Source organism: Paroedura picta, chromosome 3, assembly GCF_049243985.1.
Source record: "Paroedura picta isolate Pp20150507F chromosome 3, Ppicta_v3.0, whole genome shotgun sequence".
Classification (NCBI taxonomy): Eukaryota; Metazoa; Chordata; class Lepidosauria; order Squamata; family Gekkonidae; genus Paroedura; species Paroedura picta.
The window spans coordinates 121,161,063-121,174,546 of NC_135371.1; the positions used below are offsets into that span (position 1 = coordinate 121,161,063).

The 13,484-nt window shown below is 46.0% G+C and overlaps 1 protein-coding gene across 1 annotated transcript; it reads right to left on the reverse strand.

Moving 5' to 3' along the window:
• Positions 1–2,309: 2,309 nt before the first annotated feature.
• On the reverse strand, positions 2,310–13,044 carry CCDC42 (coiled-coil domain containing 42). The gene is made up of 7 exons (XM_077324346.1): positions 12,844–13,044; positions 11,202–11,307; positions 10,609–10,713; positions 8,596–8,793; positions 7,029–7,250; positions 6,256–6,414; positions 2,310–2,599 (listed from the first exon to the last, which is right to left on the reverse strand). The coding sequence occupies exons 1-7, from the start codon at positions 12,918–12,920 to the stop codon at positions 2,501–2,503; spliced, it is 966 nt and encodes a 321-aa protein (XP_077180461.1). The 5' UTR covers positions 12,921–13,044; the 3' UTR covers positions 2,310–2,500.
• Positions 13,045–13,484: the final 440 nt, after the last annotated feature.

Genomic DNA, 13,484 nt, shown 5'->3' on the forward strand with positions numbered 1-13,484 from the left:
CATCCTCATTTTTATGTTACTAAAAGATGAAAGAAGAATACTTCTCGGTGTTTTTATGGCATTCATTTCATTGTATGCTTGTGTGAAAGAAACAATTTTACTGTAGCATAGTTGAACATCAGGCTAAGCAGTTCACAGTCCATGAGATGACATGCAATCAGTCAGCCTGTACCAAGAATAGGGACAGTTTCTTCCAAGCCCTGTTAGTCAAAACAGGCTCCTTACCTGAGTCATGTTGACAAACCTTTTATTTGTTGTGACAAAGGAGCAGGATCAAATGGGAGATCCTTGTAAGCATGGTGCTGATACACCTCCCCCTTGGAGTTCAGATTTCTCTCTTGGGGGCGAGGCAATACATTTAGCCTGACTTTTAAAAGATAAAAGTAGAGATGTTTGTATAATTATAAGTTGTTCCTCTGAAGCCTATTCCTCCTTGCTAGGTCAGTGTCTCACGGCAGGCGTTAGCTTAGTGATTTGAGGGTTGCCACCCTCCTTGTGGAGCCTGGAATCACAACTGATCTCCAGGGTAGATTCAAATGGGTAGCCATGTTGGTCTGAAGTAGTACAATAAAACCAGAGTCCAGTGCAAGCACTCTTCCTCACAGTGGAAAGCTCACGCCTTGAATAAATCTTTGTTGGTCTTAAAGGTGCCACTGGATTTAATCTCCAGGGTATAGAGATCAGTTCCTCTGGATGAAATGGATGCTTTGGAGGGTGGACTGTGGCATGTACACCTCACTGAGTCCCTTGCCTCTCTAAACTCTGCTGTCCCCAAGCCTCACCCACACACTTCCAGGAATTTCCCACTGACACCAATAATAGAACTGCTGAGTTTGTAGTGTGACTGTGCAGACAGGACAAAAGTGAACACTCTCTCAATACTAGGGCAATATTCCCGGGCGTCAGACCCATGGAATAGACATGAGTAGGATCCGGAAAAAAACGGTTCAGGGTTGCTCTCTCCAGTACGTTGTTTCCCTCCTGAGACTATGGAAGGAGGCCTTCCCTCTTCAAGTGTCTCTCCCTGCCTTGGGAATGTGTCTTCTCTTTTCACTGAGATTCCTCTCTCCTCCTGCTTGCTTTCTCCTGAGCAAAGCTGACCAGTCAGAATTCAGCAGTTGTTCGGTGCTTCTTGTCACTCCCTGCTGTGCCCACTGCAAAGTGCATGGAGCTCCCCCCTCTCACAGCAGCCCCCCCCTCTGCTGAGTGAGGCAAACTGGAATGAGTCATTGCAGCCCCAAGAGATGAGATATCACCACCCCCACCCGCTGTTCAAATTGCCCTTCTTGAATTTGCGTCAGGAGCTCCACTTGATTGCACTGCAGATTTTAGCAGTGACGCCAGCACAAAGATGGTCTGGGTCCTGGCTGCTGTCAAAGGCTGTGCCCTTTGCCTCCTTTCCCAATGGATGGAAAGAGCTTTTTTGGGGGGGGGAAGGGAGAATCCATGCTGCTCTTGCTTTCATTACCTGTCGCTTTTCCTGTTAAACTGAAAGAGAACCTGGGAGCACAATGAGAGGGAGCAGAGAAGGGGCTCTGCACGTGGTTCCCTACACCTGTGCCTGAATGGGCTGCATATTGCAGAAAAGGTGAGGGCTGTGTTGAGAGTGTCATACCTGTAAGACAGGAGGGGAAAAGGTTTGATATTCCCTTTTTTGCTACTGGGCTGATCAAACTTGTCCCCATCTTCAGTAACTCCCCTCCCAACAGTGTGGACAACATTGATAGCTCCCTTATATCATGATCCTGAGTACTAATGCCATGCAGCAGAGCTCTCAAAGGATGGCAACTAGGGTTGTGTGTGGTGGCGTCCGAATCGGCCTGAAACGGCCAATTCAGACGCCGCCATGCACAACCCCCATCCCAGCAGCACATTGCATTCCAGCTCCAGGTGTGCTCTTCTGTGGAATTGTTTTTAGGCATGAATTAAAGGACCACCTGATTACTGAAGACCTTACTTAGTGCCACGTCAGCCAGGGCACTTGAGAGCCAGTGGGGCAAAGCAGTTAAAAGCTGCGGGTTCTGTTCAAGTGTTTGTTTCCCCACTCTCCACATGCAGCCAGTCGGGTGACCTTGGGCCAGTCACAGTTCTCTCAGAGCTCTCTCAGCCCCACTTACCTAATAGGGTGTCTGCTGTGGGGAGAGGAAGGGAAGGCGATTGTAAGCCACTTTGAGATTCCTTCAGGTAGTAGAAAGAGGGGTACAAAAAGCAGCTCTTCTTCTCGCTCCAAAAGACCTGTCATCAAGCTGATTGGGAAGGGCTTGTACCAAACAGGGAAAGAAACACAATGGAGACACCAACATTGCATTATATAAAATATATTCTTAATACCATATAGAGTTTCTGAGGGTTTTTTCCAAGAAATGAAAAGGATAAATAGGGAAGATGTGACTTACAATGCAGGAAGTATCATCTTCCCCAAAAATATAGCAAGTACAGCAAATGTGAAAGAGCTGAAAGTGTAGTAGGGAGACGTGTTAGTCTGTTTCTCCTACATCTCTTAGACATGCATTGACATTGACATCTGAGATCTGTTTTGGGCTTCTTTCTTCTTCACTTCTGCCCAGATGTCTGACAGATCTTGGATAAACTGCTGGATCTGTGAGCAAAGGACAGTAGAGATGACCACCAGATTGGCACAAATTTAAATTGAGGGCCTGTCTCATTTCAGGATTTAATCCAGGTAGTTGAGCTAGAGTCACCACCGCATGTTCCATATCACTACACGTTCATTTCCAGGGATAGCCAGTCTAGGGCCATGGTTACAATCTCAGCCTAGGACTGGGAAGATATGGATTCACTCACTCACTCACTCACTCATTCATTCAACCCTAACCCTCCCCTAAGGCTTGGGGCAGTTCACCTGGAATGTAAGCAAAGATCAATAAATCGAATTCCGTGACTATATTGAATAAAGGTAACAGTAATAATAATAATAGCAATAAACAGAGAAATAACATTAACAGTAAACAATCTAACAGATTCATGGTTGGTCATTGTATGGGTTCAAGGGAGGGAAATTTGGGGGCCCAGTCAGCATTGTTTAGCTTTGGTTGACCTCAGCTCCCTCTTGCATGCCCTGTAGAACTGTTTTAGTTAAGGTCCTGATCTCCCCTGGGAGCTCCTTTCACCAAGTGGAGCCAGGGCAGAGAAGGCTCTGACTCTGGTTGAGATCAAGCAGACTTCCTTGTAGCCAGGGATCACCAGCCAGTTGGAGGTGGTGGAGTGCAGAGCTCTTTGAAAGGCATAGGCAGAGGCTCTGATTTTGTTGTGCCCCACCTTTGGGTACCCTGGGCCCAGACCACATATGGCCTCAAAAGTGATTACAAGAACCTTCAGACTGATCCAGAATTCAACTGGTAACCAGTCTGGATGTGGGACCTCCATGGTGTTGTTGTGAGGACTCTGGCCACTACATTCTTGACCAGCTATAGTTTCCAGATCAAAATTATGGGTAGGCCTGCATAGAGCAAGTTGCAGAAGTCTAGCCTAGAAGTACAGTCATGTGGATCACTGTGGCTAGGTGTACCAGGGCCAAGTAGGGAGCTACTAGTTTGGCTTGGCAAAGGTGGTAGAATGCCAGCTGCACTACACTTCTGACCTGGGCCTCCCATTGAGATGGAAGCATCCAGGATTGCACACAGGTTGCTGGTTGAGCAAGCCACTGATAGCTGCACTCCATCCAAATTGGGCAAACATGCTTCCTCACTTGGTCCTTTCCCGTCCAGCCTTAGGATCTCTGTCTTTAAAGGACTGAGCTTCAGACGACTCTGCTTGAGCCACCTCACCACTGCTTCCAGGCAGCTGGGTGATGCTTCTGGGGGAGAATCAGGAGAAAGAGCTGGATGTCATCTACATATTGGTGACGTCTCAGCCCGAACTTCCATACCAGTTGGGCAAGAATGCGCATGAAGATGTTAAATAAGATTGGAGAGAGGACCGCTCCTTGTGGGACTCCGCATATAAGTTGGTGGTGGCTTGAAAGTCTCTCTCCTATTGCTGCCCTCTGTCCACAGCCCTGAAGAAAGGAGATCAGCCATTGAAGGGCTGTACCCTGTATTCCAGTGTCAGTGAAGTGGTGAGCTAGAAGCTCATGGTCAACTGTGTCAAATGCTGCCAAAAGGTCTAACAGTACAAGCAGCGCCGACCTGCCTCGGTCTAACTGGCAACGGAGGTCATCTGTCAGGGTGACTAGCTTTGTTTCTACCCCATGGCCAGGCTGGAAACCTGACTGTGATGGGTCAAGGACTGAAGTTTCCTCCAGGAATGCTGATATTTGATCTGCAACAGTCCTTTCAACCATTTTTCCCAGGAATGCTAGGTGCGAAACAGGTCTATAGTTACCAGGCTCTCACGGGTCTAGAGATGGTTTTTACAGCTGTGGCTGAACCACTGCCTCTTTTAGCGATTCTGGGAATTCAAGACTTGATTATCTCCTGGAGGGGACCTCTTATTCTTATATCTGGTGTTTTTAGTAGCCATGATGGGCAGGAGTCTAGTGGGCATGTGGTTGGTCTCGCTGCTGCAAGCATCCTGTCCATGCAAATCCACCCTTGGCCATCAAGCTCACTGGACCTTGAGTCAGTCTCTCTCTCTCTTTTTCTGCCTAATCTACCTGCCATAGATTTAGCTAAGGATATCAGGGAGAGGATGCTAGCCATGGATGGTGATCTTTTCTAGGGATGCCAACCTCCAGGTGGGGGCAGAATTACGGCTGATCTCCAGGCAACAGAGAAAATGGCCACTTAGAAGATGGACGGTGTGGCATCATACCCCATTGAAGTCCCTCCCCAAATCCTGGCCTTTCCAGGTTCCACCCCCAAAGTCTCCAGGTTTTATGCAACCCACAGGTGGCAATCCTAGCTGCAACCAAAGAGTAGCCCACTCAAGTAAGTGTCTACAGATGTTTTCCAGAGCATAAGAATGGCTTCAAGTTAATATATCCTGGGGTATTGGTCAGAGTCAAGTTTTGTTGATATTGATTTGTTAACTGGGAATAGATCCCGATAGAAGGAAAATAAGGAGTCAAGGATGGGAAGAAAACGTAACTGAAAGATATGATTGATTTGTTAATAGTTAACAATTATATGCTTGTTCAAAGTGTGCTTATTAAAACTGATGTCTCTGTCATGATAAAGACAGCAAAAAGGTATTGAAAAGGTATACGTATAACTGTAGTGTAATTTAAGAAAATATGGGAGGGGTAAATAATACTGCGGGTATTTTATTGTCTAAATGATCTTGACAAAGAGCTATTAGCAACAACAAGGTTAAATTTGAGAGGGAGGAAACAGAGGGTCAGAGAATATTTAGTAATTTAAATATTTAACTCCTGTCTTTCCTGTCAACTTGATGCAGCTTGAGAACCATGTAAACTGCCCTGAGCTCCCTTGAGAAAGGGAAGGATAAAAAAAATGTAATAGGGATTCAACCTATGTCCCCCAGAGAGCACTTCATTCTTCAAGTGGCAATATGTTGGTAAATCCTGGCCTCAAAGATATCGCCCTGGCCTCAGTCTGGTGGAATGTCTTGCTGTCGGAGATCAGGGCTCTGACAGGGCTACCACAGTTCTGCAGGGCCTGTAAGAAGGCACTCTTCCACCAGGCCAAAGGTTGCAGCCATGGCAGCTTAAAACCATACGGATCTCCTTCCTCTGCTGGCACGTAGTACCTACTCAGCAGGCCATATGGAGGTTGGCTGGAGGAAGGGATGGAGACTTATTAATTGCTGACAGTTATTGCCTAATTTTAGGATTTTATGCAGTTTTAATTGGTTTGATTGTTTTATCTTACTGCTGTGAACTGCTCTGGGTCTGTTTGCAGAGAGGGGTGGTTTACAAGCATAGTAGTAATAACCCATAGTAGTAATAACCCAGTCTCTTGGGTACTTCCTCTGGTTGGTCTGGATAGATCTCTGGGCAGCAGATGCTAAGAACACATACTAAGAGAGGAAAGTTGTATCCAGCCCTCCTTGACAACTTCCCAGAGTCATCTGGCTGGCCATTGTTAGCTACCGACATTTTGGTCCAATCCATTAGAGGTTTTTCTCATATCTTTCACTTTGGATCCTGCACTCATATTTTATGCTCCACCACACTATACAATACCCCTTTCTCACCCTGTCCTGTAATGAATCTCATCCACCAGGGAGGAGCAAGGTGCCTAAGGAAATCAGTCACTTTCCGTTGTCAGCCGGCTAGAAGAACCATTGGCCCTTCCTCTGGACAGCAAAGGGTGGGAGTTGCTCATGACATACCATGTCAAGCTGCTTGTGGGTGTCTTCCACAGGTACCAACAAAGCTTCCTTCATCTGCTTGTTTACACTCTGGAAAAGGTTCAGTGTCGCCATCTTGATGGTGCCAAGCATTAGGGTTTTCTTGGCAGCAGTATTTTGGATATGGGCCCAGCGTGACTCCTGAAAAGAAGGAAGAACTGGGATTAAAATGATTTTGGCCCTCTTATACAGTAATAACTTCCCCCTAAGAAGTATCCTAAATTGTAATTTAGGGAATCATCATTGCTTACAAAGTAGCCCGTTGAATTGGTCTCTCTCTGTTGCATTTTCTTTATACAACTCACACTCCAGCAAGGAGCAATGTTACAGGAGAAAGCACTTTATTTTTTTTAATCTTGGTTTTAATATTTTTGTTAGTCTCAATCATTTCCTGTGGTTTCATTGAAAATAGTTCTCTGGCTATAACTGCCAGCCCTTTGAAGAGACACAAAGGTCAAACTCGGGTTTCAATCACCTTTCTTGACCTGGCAGCCTTAGCAGGTTCCCACTTTAATGATCTCTATCCCATCACATGGTTCTTTATGCTACTAAAGTTTTGGGAAGAGGGAGTGATGCGCTCCACCAGTTGCTCCTGCTGCAGCGGGCAGTGGACATTCAGAAACAAAAAAGAGGGCAAAGGGGGGGGGGTTAAGTACCCTTAAGACCTCAGGACATGCAGATATAGACCGGTATCTTAAGCAAAGAGTAAGCAATTATTTCTCCTTGTGCTGAAGAAAAACCACTCCATCTCTTACCCAGACAATGACTTCACTGCGCGCATGGTCAAAACGCATCTGTAAGCGGGCCAACTCATTGTTGTGTTGCAAGATCTCATCGTCTTTCTCCTCTTTGTAACGGGCTAGGCGGACCTTGGCTTGCTCTATCATCTCCAGCCCTTCCTGTGCTGACTGCACCAAATCCCTATGCATCCCGACCAGCGTCTTGTAGCGGCCAATGACCTCCCGGATCTCTTCAAACTACAAGAGATGTCTTGTGTTACTGTTCTATACTCCATGAGACTGGTTTTTACAAACCACAAGACCCACAGGTATCTTTAAAACCACGCATGCCACTTTGGACATGAAGATATTGCTTGGCACTACACACTGCATGAAACACCAGCAACCATGGAGGGGTGGAATGGGAGGCTAAACAAGTCCTGGAAAAGGTCACATACCCCTCATTGATGGGGAGGCAAAGAGCCAGCTGGAGAGAAAAGAGGGACCAATGTGCTCCTCCTTGCCAGCCACCTTGTATCTGCATCACCAGAGGCAAAGCTGGCCATCCCTCTGACCTTGTTCCTCCTTGCCACTATTCAGGGTAAACCTGGGGGCCACTGCACCATGGTTCTCCCTGGCTGGCTGCATTATATCCAGGCCAGCAGGGCAAAGCAAGCCATTGCCATGTTCCTCAACAGCAGCCCAGAACAGAACCAGACAAAGCTTGGCATGACCATGGTCCTCCTGGCAGAGCCTACCACGGGGACACAGAGAAGCTAAAACCAAATGGCACACCAGGATTTCCTCAGTAATATGAGTGGCTAATCAGACCCTGCAACTTGGCTTGGGAAAGCTGCACATAGAAGTATAAAACTGGCTGCCACCCTCTTATTATCATGTAAGATGAATTTGACCTCAGCTGTGGGGCACAGTCTGGATCTACAGCCTGCCTGCCTGAATTCAGCAAAGAGTGGGAAGAGTTGCCCAGATACACATTCTCCAGGACAGCATCACGAAGCCATGTGGATGCCTGAACAGTAATTGTCTCAGTTCTGCAGTATGGAAGCCACGGTTTGGATGGGTATCATGGCAAAAATATTAACCCGCAAATGTGTTGTGTTCCAGAGTCAGATACAACCATGGCAAAGTCCCTGCTTTATCCACTTTGGTGGTTTAGTGAGCAAGGATCAAACCAAGAAGTGAGACGCTGCTGTTTGAAAAGACTCAACTTTGCTTCCTTTCCCAGCAATCCATCCACCCTATACAAGATCTGCAGTGTGCATGATTCATAAACATATGAAGAATATCCTACAGAGGTCATGAGAGGAGATGTGTATTTAGCATAGAATGGGAACTTCCTGATATTTTTCAAATAAATTTCAATTGTCCTGATTGGCTGAGTTGGAGACTTCCCCCACTTGCCTCCAGAAAGAACAGACAGAATGAATGCAGGACTACAGTTATGCAGTTAATTAGGACACACACACACTCTCTCTCCTCTTTCTTTACAAAGTTGTTTCTCTTCTAAATACAACTATTTTATTCTTTTAAGTAGCCTGGAGCTTGGCCCCTCTTTGCATATTTAAACCCCACCAACACATACTTCCGAGATCTCGACAACCCTCTCAAGATACTTGTTGAAGATGGAGTACTGCTGTAACTTGTTGTAGAGCCGCTGATGTTGCTGTTTCAGAGCAGCCATCTCCAGCTTGGCCTTGGCCAGCTCCTTCACTCGTTGCTTCTTCAGTTCCCTCTCCTTGTTGGCTTTCTTCAGAGCTCTGATCCGCTTCTGATCATTCTCCTAATGTTCAGCACCCAGAGACCACATCATTTTGAAAGGGAAAAAAATCAAGACAAGAAGTTACTGGTAGCTGGTGGTGTATCGTTGCCAGTTCCATGTTGGGAAAACATGGGGCTGGCACCCCTAAGGCAGTGGAGTAGGGTCTATTGGCTCCTCATTCTGAATATATGGGGGTTGTTGACAGAAAGCTTCTCTTCTCAGGTGTGCTACACATAAGAATGTAAGCGAATTAGCAGCTACGTTTCAGTTAGTAGCTGGTAATGTTGAATCTGTGGCACTGTTGTATCTACTAATTTAGTTATTGTGTTTTACAAAATAGAATCTGCTTCATCATAAACCCTGCTTTCTATGTGAATCTTAATGAGTTAGACTGTCATCATATGAGATGTGAAATGTAAGTAACATTGTGCATTTTGCATCTCACCTGAACTTCAAAAATTGTGTGTGTACGCGCAGGGTGGGGGATCTGCTGTGGATTTGGGGCTTCATCCTTCCCTCCCATCCTGCACAGCTTTTGACAAGAAATTGGTGGTGGGGGAAGGCCCTTCATCACTGATTGACCTGTGCCCAGGGCTTTGGTCTTTGACTGGAGGTTCAGACCTAGGCCTGGGAGTAGATTAGGACAAAGTAGAGAGGAAACTGCTCACTGAGATTCTGGCAGAGATGCCAGTGGCCTGCCTAGCCAAAATTACAGCCATTTCCCAACTCCCCAGACTGCTACTGGTTGTGTAGTATTGTCCAGGAGCTCAATCCCAGACTCACTTGAACTATTACCTCCAGAGCTAAGATTGGTATCCTAACTAATAGTTTTGAGCCTGACTGAGGACCAAGGTGAGTTAAGAATGGCTGTAGATCTTTAAAGATACTGTTGTGGAAATTCAAGGCTCTTAGAAGAAGAGTTGGTTCTTATATGCCACTTTTCACTACCCGAAGGGGTCTCAAAGCGGCTTCACTTTCCTCTCCCCACATAAACACCCCATGAGGTAGGTGAGACTGAAAGAGCCCTCATATTACTGCTCGGTCAGAACAGCTTTGTCAGTGCTGTGGTGAGCCCAAGGTGGGGGAGCATGGAATCAAAACCCGCTTGCCAGATTAGAAGTCTGCGCTCCTAACCATTACACTTAGTCAGTTCCTGCTCAGTCTATTTTGCAAAATCCTGCTTAATACAGCTGTCCAGTACTGCATGGCTCTAACTTCCTCCAGTATTCATGGCTAGAATCAGCTTTATGGTGTTAGGCTGCACACACAGGTCCAATCAGGTTTTCCTATAGTACCATTCTGCCAAGCCTACTGCCCTCATTAAGCCTCTGAGCAAATATCTTGTTTTACACCTACCACCTTCAAAACAGATGTAATTACCTAATATGCATAATTACTTAATGTTGATTTTTTTCAAGAAATATTTACAGCCTAATGTTCTTTTAATAACTTTTGGTTACATTACAGAATGTGTACCCTAGGTGCACTCCAGGACAGTCCCCCCTCACCACACTTACACATAGCCACAGAGCTTCTGCTGAATGAGGCTATTAGCCCATCAGGGTCTGTATTGTCTACTCATACTGGCAATGGCTTCCCAGGATCTCAGGCTGAGGTCCCTCACAGCACCTGTCACTTGATCCTTTTCATTGGAGATGCCAAGGACTGAACCTGAGACCTTTTATGTGCAAGCAGAGGTTCTTGTGCTGATTCCTAGCCTCCCTCCACTGTAGTTACCTTGGGACAGAGCATATAACCTGTCAGTGTCTTCAGTGAAGCTTGTCCAATGAGGAAAGGCTTTGGAGCAGAAATCAAGGACATGCAAGGGACCAATACCTGTATGAATTGCTCAAATTTCCTAATGTATGCTTTCAGCTGGACTTCTTTTGCACCAAGTTCCTCCCACCGATTGTTCAGAGCTTCCATTCTTGTCTTGAATGCCTGGGATATTCAAAAAGGATACAGGTCATGTGTCTGATTCCAGTGGGCTTTGGCGATTCTATATCCATTGCTGTACCAGCAGAGGAAAGATATTGGTATTCGGGTCCCTGCAGACATTCAGGAACATGCTGAGGGCATTTGGAGTTAAACAAAGAAGGACTTTATTCAGAACATGGGACAAATACAAAAGAAGCTTCATGGCATCTATCATCCTTCTAGCCTAGAGAAGGAATCACAAGTAAATGACTTCAGATTCTGATTCCCTGGAACTATAATAAAACATGAAATGGCTTTCTGCACATTCCAGTCCTGATGGACCAGAAAAGTGTTCTGGTATAGTAGCTATGGATGAAATACAACCATGTGCGATTAATTGGCACTTAAACATTGGCCATGTGGCTCTGTGCCTGATAACTGGCTGGCAATGAAGAAAGATGTATATGGTAGAACACTGAAGCAAGGTATCCTCTTTGGTTTGAGAACTTTACCTCCTTTTGAGCCTCCATTGCCTGGTGCACCAGTTTTGCTTCTTTTTTCTTCTCCAGGAGTCGAATGGAAGGAGAGGGGGACTGCTCCTCCGAGACTGGGAATTTCCTAAACAGGGAGGATGATTATTTTGTTGGGAAGAATGCAGAGAATATGCCAAGCTAAAGGACCTTGCAGGATGAGTCAGTCTTGTATTGACCAACCAGCCTCAGGTGGACAGATGGTGGGAAAGGAGAGCGAAACTCCTATTTGATAATGGTGCTAATAATAGGGGCAGACCAAGAGATGGCCTTCACATTCTGTCATCCAAAAACCAGAATTGAGTCCAGGTGTGGTGAAAGAAGACAAACAGAGTTCTGAGAATTAACTGGAAATAAATTGAAAATGGGGGATGGGGGATACGCTTCTAGGTAACACTGTGTGTGAACGAGACCTTGGGGTACTTGTGGATTGTAAACTAAACATGAGCAGGCAGTGTGATGCAGCAATAAAAAAGGCAAATGCCATTTGGGGCTGTATCAACAGGGGCATCACATCAAAATCACAAGATGTCATAGTCCCATTGTATACGGCACTGGTCAGACCACACCTGGAGTACTGTGTGCAGTTCTGGAGGCCTCACTTCAAGAAGGATGTGGATAAAATTGAAAGGGTACAGAAGAGAGCGACGAGGATGATCTGGGGCCAAGGGACCAAGCCCTATGAAGATAGGTTGAGGGACTTGGGAATGTTCAGCCTGGAGAAAATGAGGTTGAGAGGGGACATGATAGCCCTCTTTAAGTATTTGAAAGGTTGTCACTTGGAGGAGGGCAGGATGCTGTTTCTGTTGGCTGCAGAGGAGAGGACACGCAGTAATGGGTTTAAACTTCAAGTACAACGATATAGGCTAGATATCAGGAAAAAAATTTTCACAGTCAGAGTAGTCCAGCAGTGGAATAGGCTGCCTAAGGAGGTGGTGAGCTCCCCCTCACTGGCAGTCTTCAAGCAAAGGTTGGATGCACACTTTTCTTGGATGCTTTAGGATGCTTTGGGCTGATCCTGCATTGAGCAGGGGGTTGGACTAGATGGCCTGCATGGCCCCTTCCAACTCTATGATTCTATGATTCTGTGAAAATAACATCTGGTATCTTAATGCACTATTATAAGGAAAGGTTAAAGGATTTGCAAGAGATTGGTTTCTTTATTTAAAACGTTGTTATGTGGCCTTTCCACCCAGTCATTGTCCCCAAGGTGGCAAACAAAAACTTTAAATGGATGTTAGCCCGGACAGCGAAATAGAACCACCCTGTTCAGTGGCAGTTGACTTCTGAATGACATATGCAGTGGGGATATGAGATGAGTGTCCATGTTTCCTGTGTACCCTAATGGTGGGCTTCTCAGAGGTATCTGATTGGCTCTTGTGGGAGAGAAGATAGCAGTTGGATCCTGGGCCTGAATCAGCATAGCTCTTATAGTAAAAGTGGGTCTGGAAACCAATGAAGGGAGAAGAGGAAGATACTTAAAATGGGAGAGATGGATCAGAGGCAAGGGAATCATGAAAGATAGAGATCTAAGCTGGGTAGGGAAGGCATGTGGGAGGGCCGTATGGCAAAAGAGTCCAGGGTGAGAGAGAGAGAGAATTGTAGAGGGGATGGTTTAACTCACATCAGCAGTTTCAGCAACTTCTGCCCATACTGCATGCAGAAATACTCGCTGAGATCTTCTTCTTCCATGGTGCCCATGATGCTAGACACCCCTTGCCCTTTCAACCCTAATGCTCTGGGCGGCTGAACACACTCTGCCAGCGAGGAAGGAAGCTGAGCTACGTGACCTATCAGAGCCTGCTGCAGTTGGGACCAGAGAATCTTGTAGATATGGAAGATGCAAATGGTTGCTTAGCAACCCAAGAGCTAGGCTGCACTGGGAATGAAGGCTCTTTATTGCCCTGTGTGTGTGCTGGGGATCAGCCCACTACTCCGAGCCACTGCTGTTTTCCCTTCGAGAAGGTCTGAATGCCCCAGACTGCTTCTAAATTTCTTTAAATCTCTCAAAATAATAGGAAGCAACTGTCGTTTGAGAAGCAGGTCAAATTATCCTCTTCCTCTGACCGTGACCAAAATGTAGGCGGTGGAATTTGAGACAATATTGCAAGACAGCCTGAGTCCAGACCCTGACTCAACTCCCTTGGGAGTCATGCTTGGGATTCTCTTTGTGAAGTGCCATCTACTGATTTAGAGGGGAAGGAGAAAGCTGTGACTGCCAGGAGTCACCCTAAATGAACCAGTGCACTGTAGTAGTTAGAGTGG